The following is a 21,362-nucleotide window of genomic DNA, read 5'->3' on the forward strand; positions in this document are numbered from 1 at the left end:
CCTGGGACTTCCCATTTCCTCCCTCTACATGTCTTCCTGGCCTCCATTCCTTGGCAGAGTCCCCCAGGACAGCCCCTTGCACATAAGGGCATCTACTGGCAGCACCCTCAAACAGCATCTTTTTATGAGGCACACTTTAAAGTTTTTACTGAAGTATAACATACATACAAAAGAATATATTCGTGCTCTTTTCATAAGTTGGATGAATTTTCACAGTGACGCAACACGTGACCAATACCCCAGAGGCCCCACTCACACCTCCTTCCTATCATCAACACCCAACAGAAACCACCACCTTCACTTTTGACACCTTAGATTCTGCATGTTCCATAAGTAGAATTCATTTCCAGTTGTCAGTCTTTCATGTCTTAACATTGTATTTGTGAGAGTCATCAATACTGTTACATGTAGTTATAGTTTGTTCAGTCTCCTTGCTCTAGAGGACTCTATTGTGTGAATTGAATTCTATGATCAGTTCTACTCTTGATGGGTATTTTAGAGGTTTCCCAGTTTTTCATTTCATTTCACTTGCAAATGTTTTCTCTTGTATTTCACAGAAGCCCTTGAGTAGAATTGTTGGATTAAAAGGTATGTGTATATTCAGCTTTGGCAGATATTTCCAGACATCTCCAAAGAGGTTGCACACTTTCCACTCATCCCAGCAGTGGATGAGAGTTTAATATTTATTTATTTTATTTATGTATTTTCTTTATTTTTTTTGGCTGTGTTGTGTCTTAGTTGCATCACAAGGGACCTCTGTTGAGGCATGCGGGATCTTTCGTTACAGTGCGTAGTCTGCTCCAGTTTCTCTCTAGTTGTGGATCTCAGGCTTCTCTCTAGTGGTCGCGTACGGGTTTTCTCTCTCTAGTTGCGGCGTGCAGGGATCCGGAGTGTGTGGGCTCTGTAGTTGTGGCACGTGGGCTCTCTTGTTGAGGCACACGAGATTATTAGTTGTGGTGTGAAGGCTTAGTTGTAAACCAACTATAGTTCAATTTTTAAAAATGGAAAATTTTTTAAAAATAAAGTATACATTCTAATGGTAAAAAGAAAATAAGAATTTGTGTTTATGTGTTCCCTTTCACGCAGAAGTGGGATGCTTACAGAGGCACTAAGCTCCTCATATTTGGAATCTGTACCCTAAAAAGGCTGTTCTGGGACGCAGATTCACAGACCACCGTAAGTGAGAGGGCTCATCTAGTAGTGCTGAGTCAGCCAACATTGAACACAATCCATGAGCACTGTCCCCTCTTCCTCCCAGAGACCATGGCAGACACCAGGAGCAGATCCCTGTCCTCTCTCCCTGGAGCCCAGATAGAACTGAAGGTTCACTAACAAAACCAGACGTGGCACATGACATAGAAGCTATTTGACACTCACGTGTCCCACCCATGTCCCACCCTTCCCACTCAGGTCCATAGATGAACAGGAGGAGGCCCACGCATGACAGCCCAGTTCATGGATACCAGACACAGGGCTGCATGTGGATGCTACTTCTCCTCACTCTCTCCTCATTTGTAAACATCTACCAATAAATAATATAAATAATCCCACACCTATAAAATTGTCAGTGGGAAATGATGGACACTTTAAAAGTTGCTGGTCATCTAATCCTAGACAAAGTCAGACTCCCGTATGAGGGAGAATTGATCCCACCAGTGCCTCCCACTGCAGTGGGCTTCGTCCTCCCTGCTCTGTATTTTTACTGATTTTATGGTTGCCTGCTCCCTTCCAGGGAACCCACGTAGTCAACCTAGTAAGTAACCTTTCCAAAAGGTTTCCCACGTTCATATAAATCTATACAAAAATATTAAAATGGAAAGATGCTTATCATAAAATATTAAGTCGTCATTAGACATAATTAAGTACGCACATAACATGGGTGGATGTCCCAAAATAAAAAATACAAGTAAAACGTGCAGTTCTGGTAGGATGACAAAGTGCTCTGAACTAAATGACATCCTAAATCAACTCTCAGTACATACACGAGCATAAATATTTATAAATATTTCCACCATCATTTATCAATGACATTTCATAAAAATTACTCATTTTACTGAAAAGTTCTAGAACTCTACAACTTCTGCATATATCGAATGATAGTGTTCCTTCAAGTATTCGTCAAGTACCGGCTGTTTCATCCAGGCTGGTGTCCAATCATGTGTCCCTTTCCAGAAGAAAAGGTAAAGTAGGGAAGCTGTAGTTTCATAAAGAGATTCTTTTAGACTCAGGACACAGCAGAGCCTGCTTCACCATCTTCACAGACATACTTTCCCGAGCCCAACAGGTGGTCCCGAATTGTCTCCTTTGCCAGTCTTTCCCCCAGCGTTTCCAAGGCATCCAGCAGGGTGTTGACTGAAGCCGCCCGTCCCTTGTTGCTGACCCAGGTCTCTAGCATTTCATACAAGGCATCCCGAGGGACCCGGACCCCTTCTCTGGCCAGAAGGATCTCATTTCGCGTGAGGCCCAACTGCCTCATGAGTGAGTCCCAGCAGTTAGGGGACACGGCGGTTGCAAAGTAATCGAAGAATAGTCTCAGACCTAGGTTGAGGGAAAGTCACAGAGACAGAGTTGGGACAGGCTTTAGAAAGGGCAGAGGACCCTCAGTCAGGCCTAGACCCCAGGGTGGGACCTGAGGAGCGCCCTCTGCTGGTGAACCTGCTGCTCTGCGTCCCTGACATGCTTCCCATCAGCAGAGAATCAGGCCACACTCCATGGGCCTCACCTGTGCCCAAGGCACTGCAGGGAGTCCAGGTCTCCAGAGAGTCCTGCCCTAAGGGGGGATGAGGGCCCACCAGGGAGGGGAGATGGACGTCATGGAGGGAGAAGGCAGTCTGTGGTAGGAGACAGAGGGCGGGACACAGTGGTGCAACAGACCTCAGAGGAGGACACCTGCCGTTCTCACGAGAGTGAGGTCCCCTGGCTGCCACCTCTGCAGTGGGGACAGAGCAAGGGCCTGGAGGGAGGAAGGTCTCTGGCCTCACACCCAGCTCGGCCTCGCTGACTGACACTGTGGCAGAGCTAGATGGGGACAGACTCGGAGCAAGAATTTAACCCATAAAATGGAGCAAGCACCACCCACCTCACGGGACTGTACTGGGGATTCAATGAGACGTGTGAAATGCAGTGCACACCACCGTGCATAGGTACATAAGGTGGGCCCCGATACAAATTTATATTTTCTAACGGCTACACTGAAAAACGTAAAAAGTAACAAGTAATAGCTAATTTTCATAAAATAGGGTACTAACTCAATATATTCTAAAAATTTTCATTTCAGCATGTAATCAGTATACAACAAACTGTTAATGAGACATATTACAGTCCTTTTTCCTACCAGTTCTTTGCAATACAGTATCGAGTTACACTACAGCTCATCAGATTTGGCCACAGGTCAGATGCTCCACAGCCTCCTGCGGCCCCTGGGTGCCCTGCTGGACGGCACAGCCCCTTAGATGCCTCAGGGTGGGCCAACCTGGCCCTGAGCAACAGGGGAGGAGGGAGGATGGGGGGCAGGGAAGGACAGGGAGGTGTTATGGGACACTGTTAGGGGACAGAGGGGTGCAGGGTGGGGAGAAGAAGAGGGGGCAGAGAGGGAATTAGAGTCCCGAAGGTCCAATGACAAGCCATCCCTGCTCTGAGTTGCCCTAACAGCTATGGGGACGGCAGTTAGGGCACTGTCCCTCCTCCCTCCACTCCTGCCCCAGTGCCCGGGGAAAGCACTCACTTTCAGTGGGGTCTGCACCGTTTGCTGGAACCAGCAGCCTTCTTCTCGTGTGAGATGCTTCATCTTCTGTTGGTTCCTGTAAAACACAGTGGAGAACAGCCTTGGTCTTAATCAGGGGTCCTGGGTTCCAGAACTGAGCCCGGCAACCAGCCCGCTGCGTGACATGGGCAGCCACCTTCCCTCCCGGGTCTCTGTGGAGATGGAGAGGAACCTCTCGCCCTGAGCAGTTCACAGGCTCATGTACTCATGGAGGGACATGTTCCCTGCAGTAATGCTCACTTCTTAAGTATCTGCTCCAGTTTTGACAACTGTATACAGCTGAGTAGCCATCACCCAATCAAGACACAGAACATTCCCAGCACCCACACAGTCCCTTCTGCCCTTCTAGTCCTTTCCCACCCACCTTGTCAGGAGACAAGCACTCCATCCCAGCCTTCTTGTGACTCAAATGAAGAGTATTTACAAGGGCATTTTGGAAAATCTAAAGTAAGTGTCTATTCCATGTACATGAAGGTGCTTTGATCAGCAATAATGTACCATATCAATAGCCTAAATAAGGGAATGAAAGCATCTGATAGCCTCCATGGAGACTGGAAAGGCATTTGGTAGAAGTAAACATGAACTCTGACTTTGTAAAAATACCTAAAAATAGGAGGCTGCATCCACAATGATAAAATTTTCTATATGAACACAAGAGTCAGCATCATTCCTAATGGTGAAATGTTGGAGGCATTCCCAGTGGAATCAAATCAAGAGCAAAATATCTGCCTTCTCTAAGCATCTTTGAACATAAGTTCTGGACTATGCAGCAAGCAAGATGTGAAGAAAAAATGAGGCAAAACTAGGGGAAGGGGGCAGAAAAAATAATTATGATTTTAATATGGCTGAATATTTTAAAAACCTAAGGTTTAAGCTACAGTACTTAAAAATGAGTGCATGTCTTGATGAATGTTAAAAACATAGCAGAAACAACATATTAGAAAATGAGATTATAAGAGGATCCAACCATTAAGAGTAATAAAGAAACAGCTTTGACAAGAAATAGTCATAACTTATCTGAAGAACTCAAATCTTATTGAGTCATAATAAAAACCCTTGACTTGAAATGCTATCTCCTTTTTTCATTCATATATTTTTTCATTGAGTTATAGTTGATTTACAATATTATATTAGTATCAGGTGTACAATGCAGATTCAGAATTTTTAGAGATTATACTCCATTTAAAGTGATTATAAAATATTGGCTATATTCCCTGTGCTGTACAATCTATTTTTGTAGATATTTGTTTTGTATATAATAATTTGTACCTCTTAATCCCCTACCCCTATTTTGGCCTCCCACCTTCCCTTTCCCCCTGGTAACCACTAATTTGTTCTCTATATCTGTGACTCTGCTTCTTTCTTGTTATGTTCATTTGTTTTTTTATTTCTTAAATGCCACATTAGGTGATAACATACAGTATTTGTCTTTCTCTGTCTGACTTATTTCATTAAGCATAATACCCTCCAGGTCCATCCATGTCGCTGCAAATGGCAAAATTTCATTCTTTTTTACGGCTGAGTAGTATTCCATTGTGTGTATATGTGTGTGTGTGTGTGTGTGTGTGTGTGTGTGTGTGTGTATACATGTATATCTCACATCTTCGTATCCATTAATCTGGGTTTTTTTCTTTCTTTTTTGTATTTATTGTGGTAAGAACACTTAACATGAGATCTACCCTCTTAACAGATTTTTAAGAGTACAATACATTTATTATTATCTATAGGCACATTGTGGTAATGCAGATCTCTAGAATTCATCCATCTTGCACAACTGAAATTTTATACAAGTCGATTAGCAACTACCCATTTGCCCCTCTCCCTAGCCCCTGGCAAGCATCATTCTATTTCTTGCTTCTGTGAGTATGACTATTTTGGATATCTCATATAAGTGAAATCATGCAGTATTTGTCCTTTTGTGACTGGCCTATTTCACTTAGCATAATGTCCTCAAGGCACATCCATGTTGTAGCATATTGCGGGATTTCCTTATTTTTTAAGATTGAACAATATTCCATTGTATGTATATACCACATTTTCTTTTTTTTTAAATACATCTTTATTGGAATATAATTGCTTCACAATACTGTGTTAGGTTCTGTTGTACAACAAAGTGAATCAGCCATATGCATACATATATCCCCATATCCCCTCCCTCTTGAGCCTCCCTCCCACCATCCCTATCCAACCCCTCTAAGTCATTGCAAAGCACCTAGCTGATGTGCCTGTGCTATGCTGCTGCTTCCCACTCGGTATCTATTTTACTTTTGGTAGTGTATATATGTTGATGCTACTTTCGCTTCGCCCCAGCTTCCCCCTCCCCGCGGTGTCCTCAAGTCCCTCCTCTATGTCTGCGTCTTTATTCCTGCCCTGTCACTATGTTCATCAGTACCATTTTGTTTTTTTTAGATTCCATATATATACGTTAGCATACGGTATTTGTTTTTCTCTTTCTGACTTACTTCACTCTGTATGACAGACTCTAGATCCATCCACCTCACTACAAATAACTCAATTTCATTTCCTTTTATGGCTGAGTAATATTCCATTGTATATATGTACCACATCTTCTTTATCCATTCATCTGTCGATGGACATTTAGGTTGCTTCCATGTCCTGGCTATTGTAAATAGTGCTGCAATGAACATTGTGGTACATGATTCTTTTTGAATTATGGTTTTCTCAGGGTATGTGCCCAGCAGTGAGATTGCTGGGTCATGTAGTAGTTCTGTTTTTAGTTTTTTAAGGAACCTCCGTACTGTTCTCCATAGTGAGAACTGAGGGTTGTCTTTTTGTCTTGTTTATGGTTTCCTTTGCTGTGCAAGAGTTTAAGTTTAATTAGGTCCCATTCGTTTATTTTTGTTTTTGTTTTCATTACTCTAGAGGGTGGGTCAAAAATGATTTTGCTGTGGTTTATGTCAAAGAGTGTTTTCCCTATGTTTTCCTCTAAGAGTTTTATAGTGTCTCGTCTTACATTGAGGTCTTTAATTCATTTGGAGTTTGTTTTGTGTATGGTGTTAGGTAGTGTTCTAATTTCAGTCTTTTACAGGTAGCTGTCCAGTTTTCCCAGAACCACTTATTGAAGAGGCTGTCTTTTCTCCATTGTATGTTCTTGCCTCCTTTGTTGTAAATTAGGTGACTATATGTGTGTGGGTTTATCTCTGAGCTTTCTATCCTGTACCATTGATCTATATTTCTCTTTTTGTTTTTGTGCCAGTACCATACTGTCTTGATTACTGTAGCTTTGTAGTGTAGTTGGAAGTCAGGGAGCCTGATTCCTCCAGCTTCATTTTTCTTTCTCAAGATTGCTTTAGCTATTTGGGGTCTTTTATGTTTTCATATGAATTGTAAAATTATTTGTTCCAATTATGTGAAAAATGCCATTGGTAATTTGATAGGGATTGCAGTGAATCTGTAGATTGCTTTGGGTAGTATAGTCATTTTCACAATATCAATTCTTCCAATCCAAGAATGTGGTATATTTCTCCATCTGTTTATGTCATCTTTGATTTCTTTCATCAGTGTTTTATAGTTTTCTGAGTACAAGTCTTTCACCTCCTTAGGTAGGTTTATTCCTAGGTTTTTTATTCTTTTTGTTATGATGGTAAATGGGATTGTTTCCTTAATTTCTCTTTCTGATTTTTCATTGTTAGTGTATAGGAATGCCAGAGATTTCTGTGCATTAATTTTGTATCTTGCAACAATACCAAATTCATTGATTAGCTCTAGTAGTTTTCTGGTGGCATCTTTAGGATTTTCTATATATAGTATCATCATCTGCAAACAGTAACAGTTTTATTTCTTCTTTGCCAATTCGGCTTCCTTTTATTTCTTTTTCTTTTCTGATTGCTGTGGCTGTGACTTCCAAAACTATGTTGAATAAGAATGGTGAGAGTGGGCAACCTTGTCTTGTTCCTGATCTTAGTGGAAATGCTTTCAGTTTTTCACCATTGAGTATGATGTTTGCTGTGGGTTTGTCATATATGGTCTTTATTGTGTTGAGGTAGGTTCCCTCTATGCCCATTTTCTGGAGAGTTTTTTTCATAAATTGGTGTTGAATTTTGTCAAAAGCTTTTTCTGCATCTATTGAGATGATCATATGGTTTTTATTCTTCAATTTGTTAATATGGCGTATCACATTGATTGCGTATATTGAAGAATCCTTGCATTCCTGGGATAAATCCCAGTTGTCATGGTGTATGATCCTTTCAATGTGTTGTTGGATTCTCTTTGCTGTGGTTTATGTTATTTTTGCATCTATGTTCATCAGTGATATTGGTCTATAATTTTCTATGTTTGTGATATCTTTTTCTGGTTTTGGTATCAGGGTGATGGTGGCTTCGTAGAATGAATTTGAGAGTGTTCCTCCCTCTGCAGTTTTTTGGATTTGAGAAGGATAGGTGTTAGCTCTTCTCTAAATGTTTGATAGAATTCACCTGTGAAGCCCTCTGGTCCTGGACATTTATTTGTTGGAAGATTTTTAATTATGGTTTCAATTTCATTACTTGTGATAAGTCTGTTTATATTTTCTAATTCCTCCCAGTTCAGTCTTGGAAAAATGTACCTTTCCAAGAATGTGTCCATTTCTTCGTGGTTGTCCATTTTATTGGCATATAGTTGTTTGTAGTAGTCTCTTATAATCTTTTATATTTTTGTGGTGTCAGTTGTGATTTCTCCTTTTTCATTTCTAATTTTATTGATTTGCATACTCTTCCTTCTTCCTTGATGAGTCTGGCTAAGGATTTATCAATTTTGTTTATCTTCTCAAAGAACTCACTTTTAGTTTTATTGATCTTTGCTATTGTTTTCTTCATTTCTAGTTCATTTATTTCTGCTCTGATCTTTATGATTTCTTTCCTTCTAGTGACTCTGGGGTTTCTTGTTCTTCTTTGCCTAGTTGCTTTAGGTGTAGGGTTAGATTGTTTATTTGAGATTTTTCTTCTTTCTTGAGGTGAGATTGAATTGCTATAAACTTCCCACTTAGATCTGCTTTTCCTGCATCCCATATGTTTTGGCTTATCATGTTTTCATTGTCATTTGTTTCTATGTATTTTTTAAAATTTCTTCTTTGATTTCTTCAGTGATCTCTTGGTTATTTAGTAGTGCACTGTTTAACCTCCATGTATTTGTGTTTTTTACAGTTTTTTTTTCATGTAATTGATTTCCAATCTCATAGCGTTGTGGTCAGAAAAGATGCTTGATATGATTTCAATTTTCTTAAATTTACTGAGGCTTGATTTGTGACCCAAGATGTGATCTATCCTGGAGAGAATGTTCCATGTGCAATTGAGAAGAAAGTGTATTCTGCCACTTTTGGGTGGAATGTTCTATAAATATCAATTAAATCTATCTGGTCTATTGTGTCATTTAAAGCTGTGTTTCCTTATTTGTTTTCTGTTTGGATGATCTGTCCATTGGTATAAGTGGGGTGTTAAAGTCCCTTAGTATTATTGTGTTACTTTCTATTTCCCCTTTCATGGTTGTTAGCATTTGCCTTATGTATTGAGGTGCTCCTATGTTGGGTGCATAAACTTTTATAATTGGTATATCTTCTTGGATTGATCCCTTGAACATTATGTAATGTCCTTATCTCCTGTAACAGTCTTCAGTTTAAGGTCTATTTTATCTGATACGAATATTGCTACTCCAGCTTTCTTTTGATTTCCATTTGTATGGAATATCTTTTTCCATGCCTTCATTTTCAGTCTGTATGTGTCCCTAAGTCTGAAGTGGGTCTCTTGTAGATAGCATATATATAGGCCTTGTTTTTGTATCCATTCAGCCAGTCTGTGTCTTTTGGTTGGGGCATTTAATGCATTTACATTCAAGGTTATTAGTGATATGTATGTTCCTATTACCATTTTCTTAATTGTTTTGGGTTTGTTTTTGTGGGTCTTTTTCTTCTCTTGTGTTTCCTGCCTAGAAAAGTTTCTTTAGTATTTGTTGTAAAGCTGGTTTGGTGGTGCTGAATTCTCTTAGGTTTTGCTTGTTTGAAAATGTTTTGATTTCTCTGTTGAATCTGAATGAAATCCTTGCTGGGTAATCTTGGTTGTAGGTTTTTCTCTTTCAACACTTTAAGTATATCCTGCCACTCCCTTCTGGCCTGTAGAGTTTCTGATGAAAAATCAGCTGATAACCTTATGGGGATTCCCTTTTATGTTATTTTTTGTTTTCCCCTTGCTGCTTTTAATATTTTTTCTTTGAATTTAATTTTTGTTAGTTTGATTAATATGTGTCTTGGTGTGTTTTTCCTAGGGTTTATCCTATATGGGACTCCCTGTGTTTCCTGGACTTGCGTGACTCTTTCCTTTCCCATGTTAGGGAAGTTTTCCACTATAAACTCTTCAAATATTTTCTCAGACCCTTTCTTTTTCTCTTCTTCTTCTGGGACTGCTCTAATTCGAATGTTGGTGCATTTAGTGTTGTCCCAGAGGTCTCTGAGATTGTCTTCAATTCTTTTTCCTTTATTCTGCTTCTCAGAGTTATTTCCACCATATTGTCTTCCAGCTCACTTATTTGTTCTTCTGCCTCAGTTATTCTGTTATTGATTCCTTCTAGTGTATTTTTCATTTCAGTTATTGTGTTATTCATCTCTTGTTTGTTTATTCTTTAGTTATTCTAGATCTTTGCTAAACATATCTTGTATTTTCACAATCCGTGCCTCCATTCTATTTCTGAGATTCTGGATCATGTTTACTAACATTACTCTGAATTCTTTTTCAGGTAGATTGTCTATTTCCTCTTCATTTATTTGGTCTTATAGGTTTTTACCTTGCTCCTTCATCTGTGACCTATTTTTTTGCCATCTTATTATTATTTTTTTGATTGGTGGGATTGTCTAACTACTTGTTTGACCTGAGGCTTCCACCACTGGAGTTTGTAGGCTGTTGGGTACAGCTGGGTCTTGGTGCCGAGATGAGGACCTCCATGAGACCTCACTCTGATGAATATTCCCTGGCGTCTGAGGTTCTCTGTTAGTCCAGTGTTTTAGACTCAGAGTTCCCACCACGGGAGCTTTGGCCTGACCCCTGGCTCGTGAACCAAGATCCCACAAGATGCAGAGGGTTTCAAGAAAAAAAAAAAAAAAAGAACAATAATAAACAGTAAAAAATAAAATTAAACTCAGAAACTAACAAATATGTTAGAAAGTATATAAAAATAAAAATATAGATGAAACAACAACTGGAAGGTAAAACAGGACCACAATATTAAAAAAGAGGAAAAGAAAAAATAAAAGGTGGAAAAGGCCTTGGCTGTGGACATCAGGGTTTAAGCAGTGGCGGGGTTTGGGCACTGGGTGGGGCCTATGGTTAGGGCTCACAGGGCTGGAACACACCCTGAAGTGTGTGAAGGGTAGGGCTTAGGCTCAAGCCTGAAAAGGGGCCCAGGTCTCTGGTCTCAGAGGGTGGGGGCCCAACCTAGAAGACCAGCAGGCTTCCCAGACCTGAGTAGGTGGGGCAAACATTCTCTGCTCCTCTCCAGCTCCTCTGGTCCTGGAGGGCTCCTCCTGCCTGCCTCTCCTGTTCTCCCCCCTGGCCTCCTTGCTATGCTCCCAGGACCAATGCAGCCTGGAGGGGGCCTCTGAGGGGATAGGACCTGGCCCAAGAGCCAGGCAGACTTCCCCAGCCGATTGGGCAGGGGAAACTCTCAGTGTGCTACCCCCTGATCCAAGTCCCTGAGGGTCCCTCCAAGTATGGGGAACCCCTCCTTCTCAGTCATCCCTCAGGGGTGCTGGTCCTGTCCAGCCTTCACTTCTCCTCCCCACTCAGGCCCCGCATGTCCTACTGGTTTGCTTGGGGGTTCCTCCTTTCTCCGTGGGCATCAAGGTCCCCCACTAGAGTCCAGCAGGCACCCTAGTTGTGGGGGGACATGAATTCTATATCTTCCCAAGCCGCCATCTTGAGTCTGCCTCTCCATTCATCTGTTGATGCACACTTAGGTTGTTTCCATATCTTGGCTATTGTAAATAATGCTGCTGTGAACATTAGAATTAGTGTTTTCACTTTTAATAAAATATTTACCCAGTAGTGAAATTGCTGGATCACATGGTAGTTCTATTTTCAGTTTTTCGAGGAACCTCCATACTGTTTTCCACAGTGGCTGCACCAATTTACATTCCCACCAACACCGTATGAGACTTCTTTTTTCTCTACTTCCTTGCCAAAACTTGTTATTTATGGTCTTTTTGATGCTAGCCATTCTGAAAGGTGTGAAGTGATATCTCATTGTGGTTTTGATTTGCATTTCTCTGATGATTAGTGATGTCGAGCATCTTTTCAGGTACCTGTTGGCCATCTGCATTTCCTCTTTGGAAAAATGTCTATTTGGGTTTTCTGCCTGTTTTTTAATTGAGTTGTCTGGTTGTTGTTGTTTTTGATATTGAGTTGCATGAGCTATTTATATATGTTGGATATTAACCCCTTATTGGTCATATCATTTGCAAATATTTTCTTCTATTCAGTAGGGTGTCTTTTTGTTTTGTCAGTGGTTTCCTTTGCTGTGCAAAAGCTTTTAAGTTTAATTAGGTCTATCTGTTCATTTTTGCTTTTGTTTCCTTTGCCTTAGGCAACAGATCCAAAAAAATATTGTCATGATTTATGTCAGAGAGTGTTCTGCCTATGTTTTCTTCTAGGTGTTTTATGGTTTCTGGTCATACATTTAGGTTGTTAATCCATTTTGAGTTTATTTTTGTATATGGTGTGTGAAAATGTTCTAATTTCATTCTTTTAGATGTAGCTGTCCAGTTTTTCCAGCGTCAGTTACTGAAGAGAATGTCTTTTCTACATTGTATATTCTTGCCTCCTTTGTCATAGACTACTTGACCCTAAGTGCATGGGTTTCTTTCTGGGCTTTTTTTTTTTTTTTTTTTTTGCGGTACGCAGGCCTCTCACTGTTGTGGCCTCTCCCATTGTGGAGCACAGGCTCTGGACATGCAGGCTCAGAGGCCATGGCTCACGGGCCCAGCCACTCCGCAGCATGTGGTATCTTCCCAGACCGGGGCACGAACCCATGTCCCCTGCATCGGCAGGCGGACTCTCAACCACTGCGCCACCAGGGAAGCCCTCTATTCTATTTTTGTAGCTTTGTAGTATAGTATGTCTGTGTGACTGTTTTTGTAGCTTTGTAGTATAGTATGAAATCAAGGAATATAATACCTTAACTTTGTTCTTTCTCAAGACTGTCTTGGCTATTCCAAGTCTTTTGTGTTTCCACACAAATTTTAAGATTATTTGTTCTATTTCAATGAAAAATGCCATTGGTATTTTGATAGGGATTACATTGAATCTGTAGATTGCCTTGGATAGCGTGGTCATTTTAACAATATTAATTCTTCCAATTCATGAACACAGTGTATCTTTCCATTTGTTTGTGTCATCTTCAGTTTCTCTCATCAGTGTCTTATAGTTTTCCTAGTACAGGTCTTTAACCTCCTTAGGTAGGTTTATTCCTAGATATTTTATTCTTTTTGATGCAATGGTAAATGGAATTGTTTCCTTAATTTCTCTTTTTTGATAGTTTGTTGTTAGTGTATAGAAATGCAACAGATTTCAGTATATTAATTTTGTGTCCTGCAACTTTACCAAATTCATTGACTAGCTCTAGCAGTTTTCTAGGGGTGTCTTTAGGATTTTCTATGTATATTATTATGTTATTTGCAAACAGTAACAGTTTTACTTCTTCCCTTTCAATTTGGATGCCTTTTATATGTATTTCTTCTTGTCTGTTTGCTGTGGCTAGGACTTCCAACACTATGTTAAATAAAAATGGTGACAGTGGGCATCCTTGTCTTGTTCCTGATCTTAGAGGAAATGCTTTCAGCTTTTCACCATTGGGTATGTTGTTAGCTGTGGGTTTGTCATATATGGCCTTTATTATGTTGAGGTGTGTCCCCTCTATGCCCACTTTTTAATTATAAATGGATTTTGAATTTTGTCACAATGTTCTTCTGCATCTATTGAGGTGATCATATGGTTTTTATTCTTCAGTTTGTTAATGTGGTGTATCATATTGATTGATTTGCAGATGTTGAAAAATCCTTACATCCCTGGGATAAATCCCAATTTATCATGATGTATATATCTTTTACTGTATTGTTGGATTCAGTTTGCTAATATTTTGTTGAGGATTTTTCCATCTATGTTCATCAGTGACATTGGACCATAATTTCCTTTTTTGTGATATCTTTGTCAGCTTTTAGTATCAGGGTGATGTTGGCCTCATAGAATGAGTTTGGAAGCATTCCTTTCTCTGCAATTAGTTGGAATGGTTTGAGAAGGATAGGTGTTAACTCTTCTCTAAACGTTTGGTAGAATTCCCCTTTGAAGCCATCAGGTCCTGGACTTTTGTTTTTGTGGAGTTTTTTGATTACTGATTTGATTTCATTATGGGTAGTTGGTCTGTTCCTATTTCTTCCTAGTTCAGTCTTTGGAGATTGTACATTTGTAGGAATTTTTCCATTTCTTCTATGTTGTCCAATTTATCGGCATATAGTTGTTTGTATTAATCTCTTATGATCCTTTATATTTCTGTGGTGTTGGTTTAACTTCTCTTTGTTTTACTTATGATTTTTATTGGCTTGGGTCCACTCACTTTTTTTCTTGATTAGTCTGGTGAAAGGTTCCTCAATTTTCTTTTTCTTTTCAAAGAACCAGCTCTTAATTTCATTGATCTTTTCTATTTTTTTGTTTAGTCTCTATTGCAGTTATTTATTCTCTGATCTTTAGGATGTTTTTTCCTTCTACTTATTTTGGATTTTATTTATTCTTCTTTTTTTTTTTTTTTTTTTGTTCCTTTAGGTGTAAGGTTAGGATGTTTACTTTAGATGTTTTCTGGTTCCTAAGGTAAGCTTATATCACTATAAACTTCCCTTTTAGAACTGCTTTTGCTGTGTCCTATAGATTTTTGGATCATGGTGTTTTCATTTTCATTTGTCTCCAGATATTTTTTAAATTCTCCTATGATTTCTTCAGTGATCCATTGGTTGCTTAGCAGTATACTGTTTAGGCTCCACATGTTTGTGTTTTTTGCAGTTTATTTTTCTACTAGTTGATTTCTAGTCTTATAGCATTGTGGTCAGAAAAGATGCTTGATATGGTTTCAAATTTCTTAAATTTATTGGGTTTGTTTTGTAGCCTAGTATATGATCCATCTTGGAGAAATGTTCCATGAGCACTTCTGTACAGCACAATGTATATTCTGCTGCTTTTGGATGGAATGTTCTATATATGTCAATTAAGTACGTCTGGTCTAATGTGTCTTTTAGGGCCGGTGTTTCCTTATTGATTTTCTGTCCAGATGATTTGTCCATTGATGCAAGTGGAGTGTTAAAATCCCCTACTCTTGTGTTACTGTCAATTTCTCCCTTTATGTCTGTTCATATTTGCTTTATGTATTTAGGTGCTACTATATTGAATCTATATATATTTACTACTGTTATATCTTCTTCTTGGATTGATCCCTTGATCATTAGGTCATGTCTTTCTTTCTCTCTTGTTACAGTCTTCATTTTAAAGTCTATTTTGCCTGATATAAGTATTGCTACCCTGGATTTCTTTTATTTCCATTTGCATGGAATACTTTTTTCCATCCCCCTCACTTTTAGTCTATGTGTGTCTTTAGAGCTAGTGGGTCTCTTGGAAGTAGCATATATATGGATCTTGGTTTGTAGCCATTCAACCACTCTATGTCTTTTGATTGGAGCATTTAGTCTTTATTCATTTAAAGTAGTTATTGATAAGTGTGTACTTATTGTCATTTTGTTAATTGTTTTCAGATTTGGGGGGTAATTCTTTTTAGTTTTCCTTTTTTCTTCTTTTGTTCTCTTCCCTGTGACTGATGACTCTCTTTATTGTTATGTTTGTATTCCTTTCTCTTCTGTGTGTGTATGTAATATAGATTTTTGATTTCTGGTTACTGTGAGGTTTATATAATCAAACTATCTGTATGTATTTGTGTGATTAATTTGCTGATCTCTTAATTTCAAAAGAATTTTATAAACCCTGCTTTTTTATTCCTCTTGTGCCTCAATTTCTATTTTTGACATCATATTTTATATCATTTTGTTTTCTATATTTCATTACTACTTATTGTGTATATAGATAATTTTACTACTTCTGTTTTTTACCTTCCTACTACCTTTGTATGTGGTTGATTTACTACCTTTACTGTGTATTTTCCTTTACCAATTAACTTTTTACTTTTGTAAGTTTTGTGTTTCTAGTTGTGGGTTTTTCTTTTCCACTGAGAGAAGTCCCATTAACATTTCTTGTAAATCTGGCTTGGTGGTGCTGAACTCTTTTAGCTTCATTAGGTCTGTAAAACTTCTGATATGTTCATCAAATATGAATGGGAGACTTGCCAGTTAGAGTATACTTGGTTGTCGGTTTTCCCCTTTCAACAGTTTAAATATATTGTGCCTCTCCCTCTGGCCTGCAATTTCTACTGAAAAGTCAGCTCATGGCCTTATGGGAGTTCCCTTGTATGTTTCTTGTTGTTTTCCCTTGTGGTTTAATATTCGCTCTTTATCTTTAATTTTTGCTATTTTAATTACAATGTATGTTGATGTGGTCCCCCTCAGGGGTTATCAGGGCTAGTGCCAGTCACCCGTATGCAGAATCAGATCCTGAGATCTCTGGATGCAGAGCTGTGGGTGTCCCAAAGCTGGTGTCAGCCCACTAGTGGGTGGGATTGGATCCTGGGGCCACTGGCTGAGGGGCTCAAGGTGTCCCCTTGGCCTGTAGTTGGCCTGCTGGTGTGCATGGCTGGAGCCCAGTGGGGTCCCAGAGCTGATGCCAGCCTGCTGATGTATTGGTTGGGTCCTGACAAGGCAGCTGAGGGGCTGCAGTGTTCCTGGGGCTGCTGCGCAGTAGATCCTGGGGCTGGTGTCTGCCCACTTGTGGGTGGAGCTGGGTCTCTGGCTGCAGGGCCCTATGATTTCCTGGGACTAGTGCCCGCACACTGGTGTGCAGGGCTGGGTCCCGGGCCCACTGGTGGACAAGGACGTCCAGGGGCAACTGTCGGCTCAGGTGGTCTTAAGTCAGGCTGCCTGCTGGTGGGTGGGGCTGTGTCCCTGCTTGCCTAGATGCTTGGCCTGAGGCATCCAAGTGCTGGTGCCTATAGGCTGGTGGGTGGGGGTAGGGCTGGATCCCAAGGCTAATAAGCTAGAGGGAGAATTCCAAAATGGTGCTTGCCAGCACCAGAGTCCATGTGGTAGAATGAACTCCCCCAAATTGCTACCAGCAGTGTCAGTGTCCCCAGGATGAGATCCAGTTGCCTCTTGCCTCCCCGGGACTCTCCAAAATCAGCAGGTAGGTCTGACCCAGACTTCTTTCAAATTTCTGCTCTTCCCTGGGTCCCAGTGGTTGTGAGATTTTATGTGCACCCTTTAAGATGCAGTTTCTATATCCCACAAACCTCTGGGTCTCCTGAAAGTAAGCCCCACTGGCCTTAAAGCCAAATGTTCTAGGGGCTTGTCTTCCTGGTGCAGAACTCCTGGGCTGGGGAGCCTGATGTGGGGCTCAGATTCCTTGCTCCTTGGGCAGAACCTCTGCAAATGTAATTAGCCTCCCAATTGTGGGTTGATCACCCGGCAATATGGGTTTTTACTGTACTATGTCTCAGCCATCTTGTGGTTCCTTCTTTATATCATTAGTTGTAGAAGATATTTTCTGGTAGATTCTGGTATTTCTCACCAATAGTTCCTCTGTAAATAGTTATAATTTCGGTGTGCCTGTGAGAGGAGGTGAGCTCAGGGTCTTTCTACTCCACCATTATGTTTAATCTCTCAATGTTATCTTCTTTGATAAGAGCAATATTGAATATTAACAAGATCTTAATTCTTCCTAGATTAATTTATGAATTTAAGGTAATACAAAATATTTCAATAATTTTTTTAGGTGTGGAGGATATCTTATAAAATAATTCTAAATTTTATCTGGGTAAACAATAAATTTTGAAAAAGTAAGAGGTATTGCTCTCTCAGATATTAAAACATACTAAACAGTTTCATTGGTATAGTATATAGATGACATGCATAACAATTTCAGCAAAGAATCAGAGAAAATTATACCTCATAGTTACCTGAAATAAAAAGAACTAAGTGGCTAGAGAAAGATTATAGGATGAGGCTTTCATGACTCACTGAGAAACTTTCTATACTGTTTAAATTTTCTCACTGTGGATATGTATTAACTACTGTGAAAAAATGTGAAAAGTGATTAATCAGGATGGGGGGATTATTTGTCTTTTTTGTTTGTTTGCTTCCTTTCATACTTTCTCTTTAAAAAGAATGCAGTATATAGTTGACCCTTGAACAACAAGGGTTTGAACTGCACAAGTCCATGTACATGTGGATTTTTTTCACTATATATGCACTACAGTACTATATGATACACAGTTGGTTGAACCTGAGGATGCAGAGCCACAGACATGTGGATTTTGGAGGGTCTTGTGTCCCTATCCCCAGCTTTGTTCAAGGGTCAACTGTCAATGCAGGAAAAAAACCCCAAAAAGAACACTCTAGATGGAAAGAGATCATTGTCCGTATAAATATTTCACATGTGATAAAGGAGAGACCTAAAACAGAGGGAAGTGGGAGAAGCAGTTGCTAAATAGGGTTATAGGAAGGAGACAGTGACTCAGAATTCAGGGAGCTCCTCACATCATATCATATCACAAAATAAATTCCAGTTAGCTAAAATTGTTAAATGCTAAAAATCATCATTAAATTTAAAAACTCTAAGAAATTAAAGAATTTCATCTTATGTTGTGGGGAATGACTTTCCAACCTTATGAAGAATGAGAAATGTTTGCACAGGTTGACTACTCACTGTCAAAACTGATGAACAGATATGAACCCAAACTGGATGTGCATGTGTGTGTAGACAGTAGAAAAGCACTTCTACAAGTTGACCCCAAAATTCTACTTCTTCTAAGAAGCCACTATACAAATATGATCAGCTATCAGGACTAAGATTTATTTTTTATTTATTTATTTTTTTGCGGTATGCGGGCCTCTCACTGCTGTGGCCTCTCCCATTGCGGAGCACAGGCTCCGGACGCGCAGGCCCAGCGGCCATGGCTCACGGGCCCAGCTGCTCCGTGGCATGCGGGATCCTCCCGGACCGGGGCACGAACCGGTATCCCCTGCATCGGCAGGCGGACTCTCAACCACTGCGCCACCAGGGAAGCCCAGGACTAAGATTTATTTTCATGTATGTTCAGTGTAATAATAATTTTGTAACAAATTTGATATTCCTATTATTAGGAGGAATGGCTTACTATATTATTTTACAACTATGCAGTGGAATAGTATGCAGCCCTCATTCAATCATTCAACAAATATGGGAGTGCTCACTCTGTGCCTCCTTGTTCTAGACTGAGGAAACAGTGAGAACTGGACAGATAATAAACAGCACAATATTGCATAGAGCTGACAGTCTGCCATATCAGGGTAGCAGGTTCCTTTCCCCTTCAGGACCCTGATATCCCTCTATCACCACTTCCCCATGGGACAGGAGACCTGACCAACATTGGTCTTTCTCTGTTTCTACTTCAGTCCTGGGCAAGAAGAAAGCTCACCACACACTCACCAGTAAATGCTTTGCTTCCACTGGAGACTGTACCATGACACCTGTCAGCTTGTCCTGCTCCTGGTCTTCTAGGTCCTTCTTGGGCACCAGAATGGACAGCAAATCTCTGTTGATCAGCATGTTGTTATGGGCATTGTCCAGAGCCCCAGGACCTCTTGGGGGACAGGAGCAGCAGAAAAAGACCTTGGGAAGGCAAGGAGCTGATTCAGGAGTCCATACCCACAGATCCCTGCAGCGTCTGGGGGAACATGGTGGGCTCTGCCTCCCCACCTACTCCCGTTTGTCCCCCCCCAGGTGGGCACAGACTCAACACATCCAGGGTTCTGCTGATGGCACCAGGACCCTAGTGCTGTGCTAAGGGGGGTTCAGCACCCTTGCCTGACACCCCCCCATACCCCAGGGTGCATCCAGGGTTATGGAGTGAGGGCGTCTCACAAGCAGGAAGAGGGACAGGGCTAGCACTGCCAACCAGCCTTAGAGCTGCTCTCAACAGGCCAGTTGCTCTCCTACAGTCAGCCCAGAGCCCTCAGGCCACTTGAGAGAGCCAGGGACAACAGCATAGGACAAACTGGGGACCGTGTCCACCCAGGGCCAAACAGTTACTGAGGGCCTGATGCCACCAGGTCCTGGAGAAACCAACTCACTTTGTCCATGCACTTAGGGTCCACACCACGACCTAGAAGAGAAGAGGCATCCGCCTGAGCCGTCGGGAACGCCCTCTTGCAGCACCTCCCTCCCCAGGGACAGTGCCAGGGACAGGGTGTGGGCTGGGGGCTCAGACACTGAACAAGGAGCCCCGGGCCTGGTGACAGGGAGCGGGCCATTCCAAATCTGGAGAACTCTCGGGGAGGGAGAAGAGAAGGGGGAAAATGAAACCCATGTAAAATCTCTGTGGGGTTCTGCTGAACGACCCTCTCCCCTGACTCTTGTCACCCAGTCAAGGTGCTGACCACCTCTCTGCCCTGGCTGGGGGTCCTAAAGACATTAAGAACTGACCCTGCTCCCCGCCCACCATACTTGGCCAGGGGGAAGAGGGGACCGTCAGCTGAGATGGGGGACTCATGCGATCCCGGCTTCGTAGGGGCAGGTGAGGTGGGAGGTGGAGGGGGATCCCGGGGAACAAGATCAGAGCCAAGCCAGGAGGACTGGGGAGACGGAGGAGGGGGCCAGCACCTCCCCCTTCCCTCCCAGAACCTCACCTTGAATGCAGAACCGCCAGAAAAGACACATGATCACCAGCAGGAAACAGACAGCTATAATTACAGCTACAACTATGATCACCAGCTGTGAAGTGTCTGAGGAGGAAGAGGGAGTGGTGGGCAGTCTTGGGTGCATGGTCACTGTCTCACCAGGAACCGGGGCCTCCCCACTGGCCTGGGTACCTGATTTTCGGTCCACACATGTGAGGTCGCTGAAAGGGCTACAGGGCGTGGCCACGACCATCCCATCAGGGCACCTGGGTACAGACACAGGGAGGACATGGAGGGGATCCGTCAGGGAAAGCTGGCCAGATGAGGAGAAAGAGGGAGAAAACTCCCACCTGGGGTACCCTGACAAGACAGTGCAGGAGGGACGGGCTTCTCCTGTCTGCAGGGCTGGGTCCCCTCACTGCCCCTTGCTGAGTGGGAGAAGGATCTGGGCTTGTGCACTCCAGCCCCCAGGGCTCCTGCTGAGTGTTCAGAGCTGCCCCTTAAGGAGCTGGGCCTTCTCTGCAAGGCCTGCACTGGCCTCCCTGGGCTGCAGGGGAAGCCTATGTGAGGGGGCATCTCATCCAAGTCAAGGGTCAGAAGGGTTTGGGCACAAGCCAAGCCTCATCCTCCAGTCAAGCTTTAATACAAGGATCCTCTTGTCCTCCACCTGTTGACTCTTCCTACCAATCACAGCCAGCACTGGAGCGTCAGAGGAGAGCAAATTACTATTGGCCCCTACATCCCCAAATAGGAAAGATTCATTCCCTCTTATTGGGGGAATGAGGGCTGGATGTGAGGTCAGCTGAGTTGGCTCAGGGC

The 21,362-nt window shown here is 41.7% G+C and overlaps 1 protein-coding gene across 3 annotated transcripts in view; it reads right to left on the reverse strand.

Moving 5' to 3' along the window:
• Nucleotides 1-1,419: 1,419 nt before the first annotated feature.
• LOC115864891 (tumor necrosis factor receptor superfamily member 10A-like) overlaps nt 1,420-21,362 on the reverse strand; it is a 47,260-nt gene continuing 27,317 nt past the window's right edge. The window contains exons 5-10 of one of the 3 annotated variants that reach the window (XM_060300034.1): nt 20,736-20,809; nt 20,553-20,648; nt 19,998-20,029; nt 19,354-19,536; nt 3,725-3,800; nt 1,420-2,538 (exon numbers count right to left, since the gene is read on the reverse strand). In XM_060300034.1, coding sequence (XP_060156017.1) covers nt 2,225-2,538; nt 3,725-3,800; nt 19,354-19,536; nt 19,998-20,029; nt 20,553-20,648; nt 20,736-20,809 — 775 coding nt within the window. In that variant the 3' untranslated portion in view covers nt 1,420-2,224. Of the gene's footprint in view, nt 2,539-3,724; nt 3,801-19,353; nt 19,537-19,997; nt 20,030-20,552; nt 20,810-21,362 lie in introns of all 3 variants that reach the window. The other 2 variants (XM_060300035.1, XM_060300033.1) reach the window with 2 other exon arrangements.

Source organism: Globicephala melas, chromosome 6, assembly GCF_963455315.2.
Source record: "Globicephala melas chromosome 6, mGloMel1.2, whole genome shotgun sequence".
Taxonomy (NCBI): Eukaryota; Metazoa; Chordata; class Mammalia; order Artiodactyla; family Delphinidae; genus Globicephala; species Globicephala melas.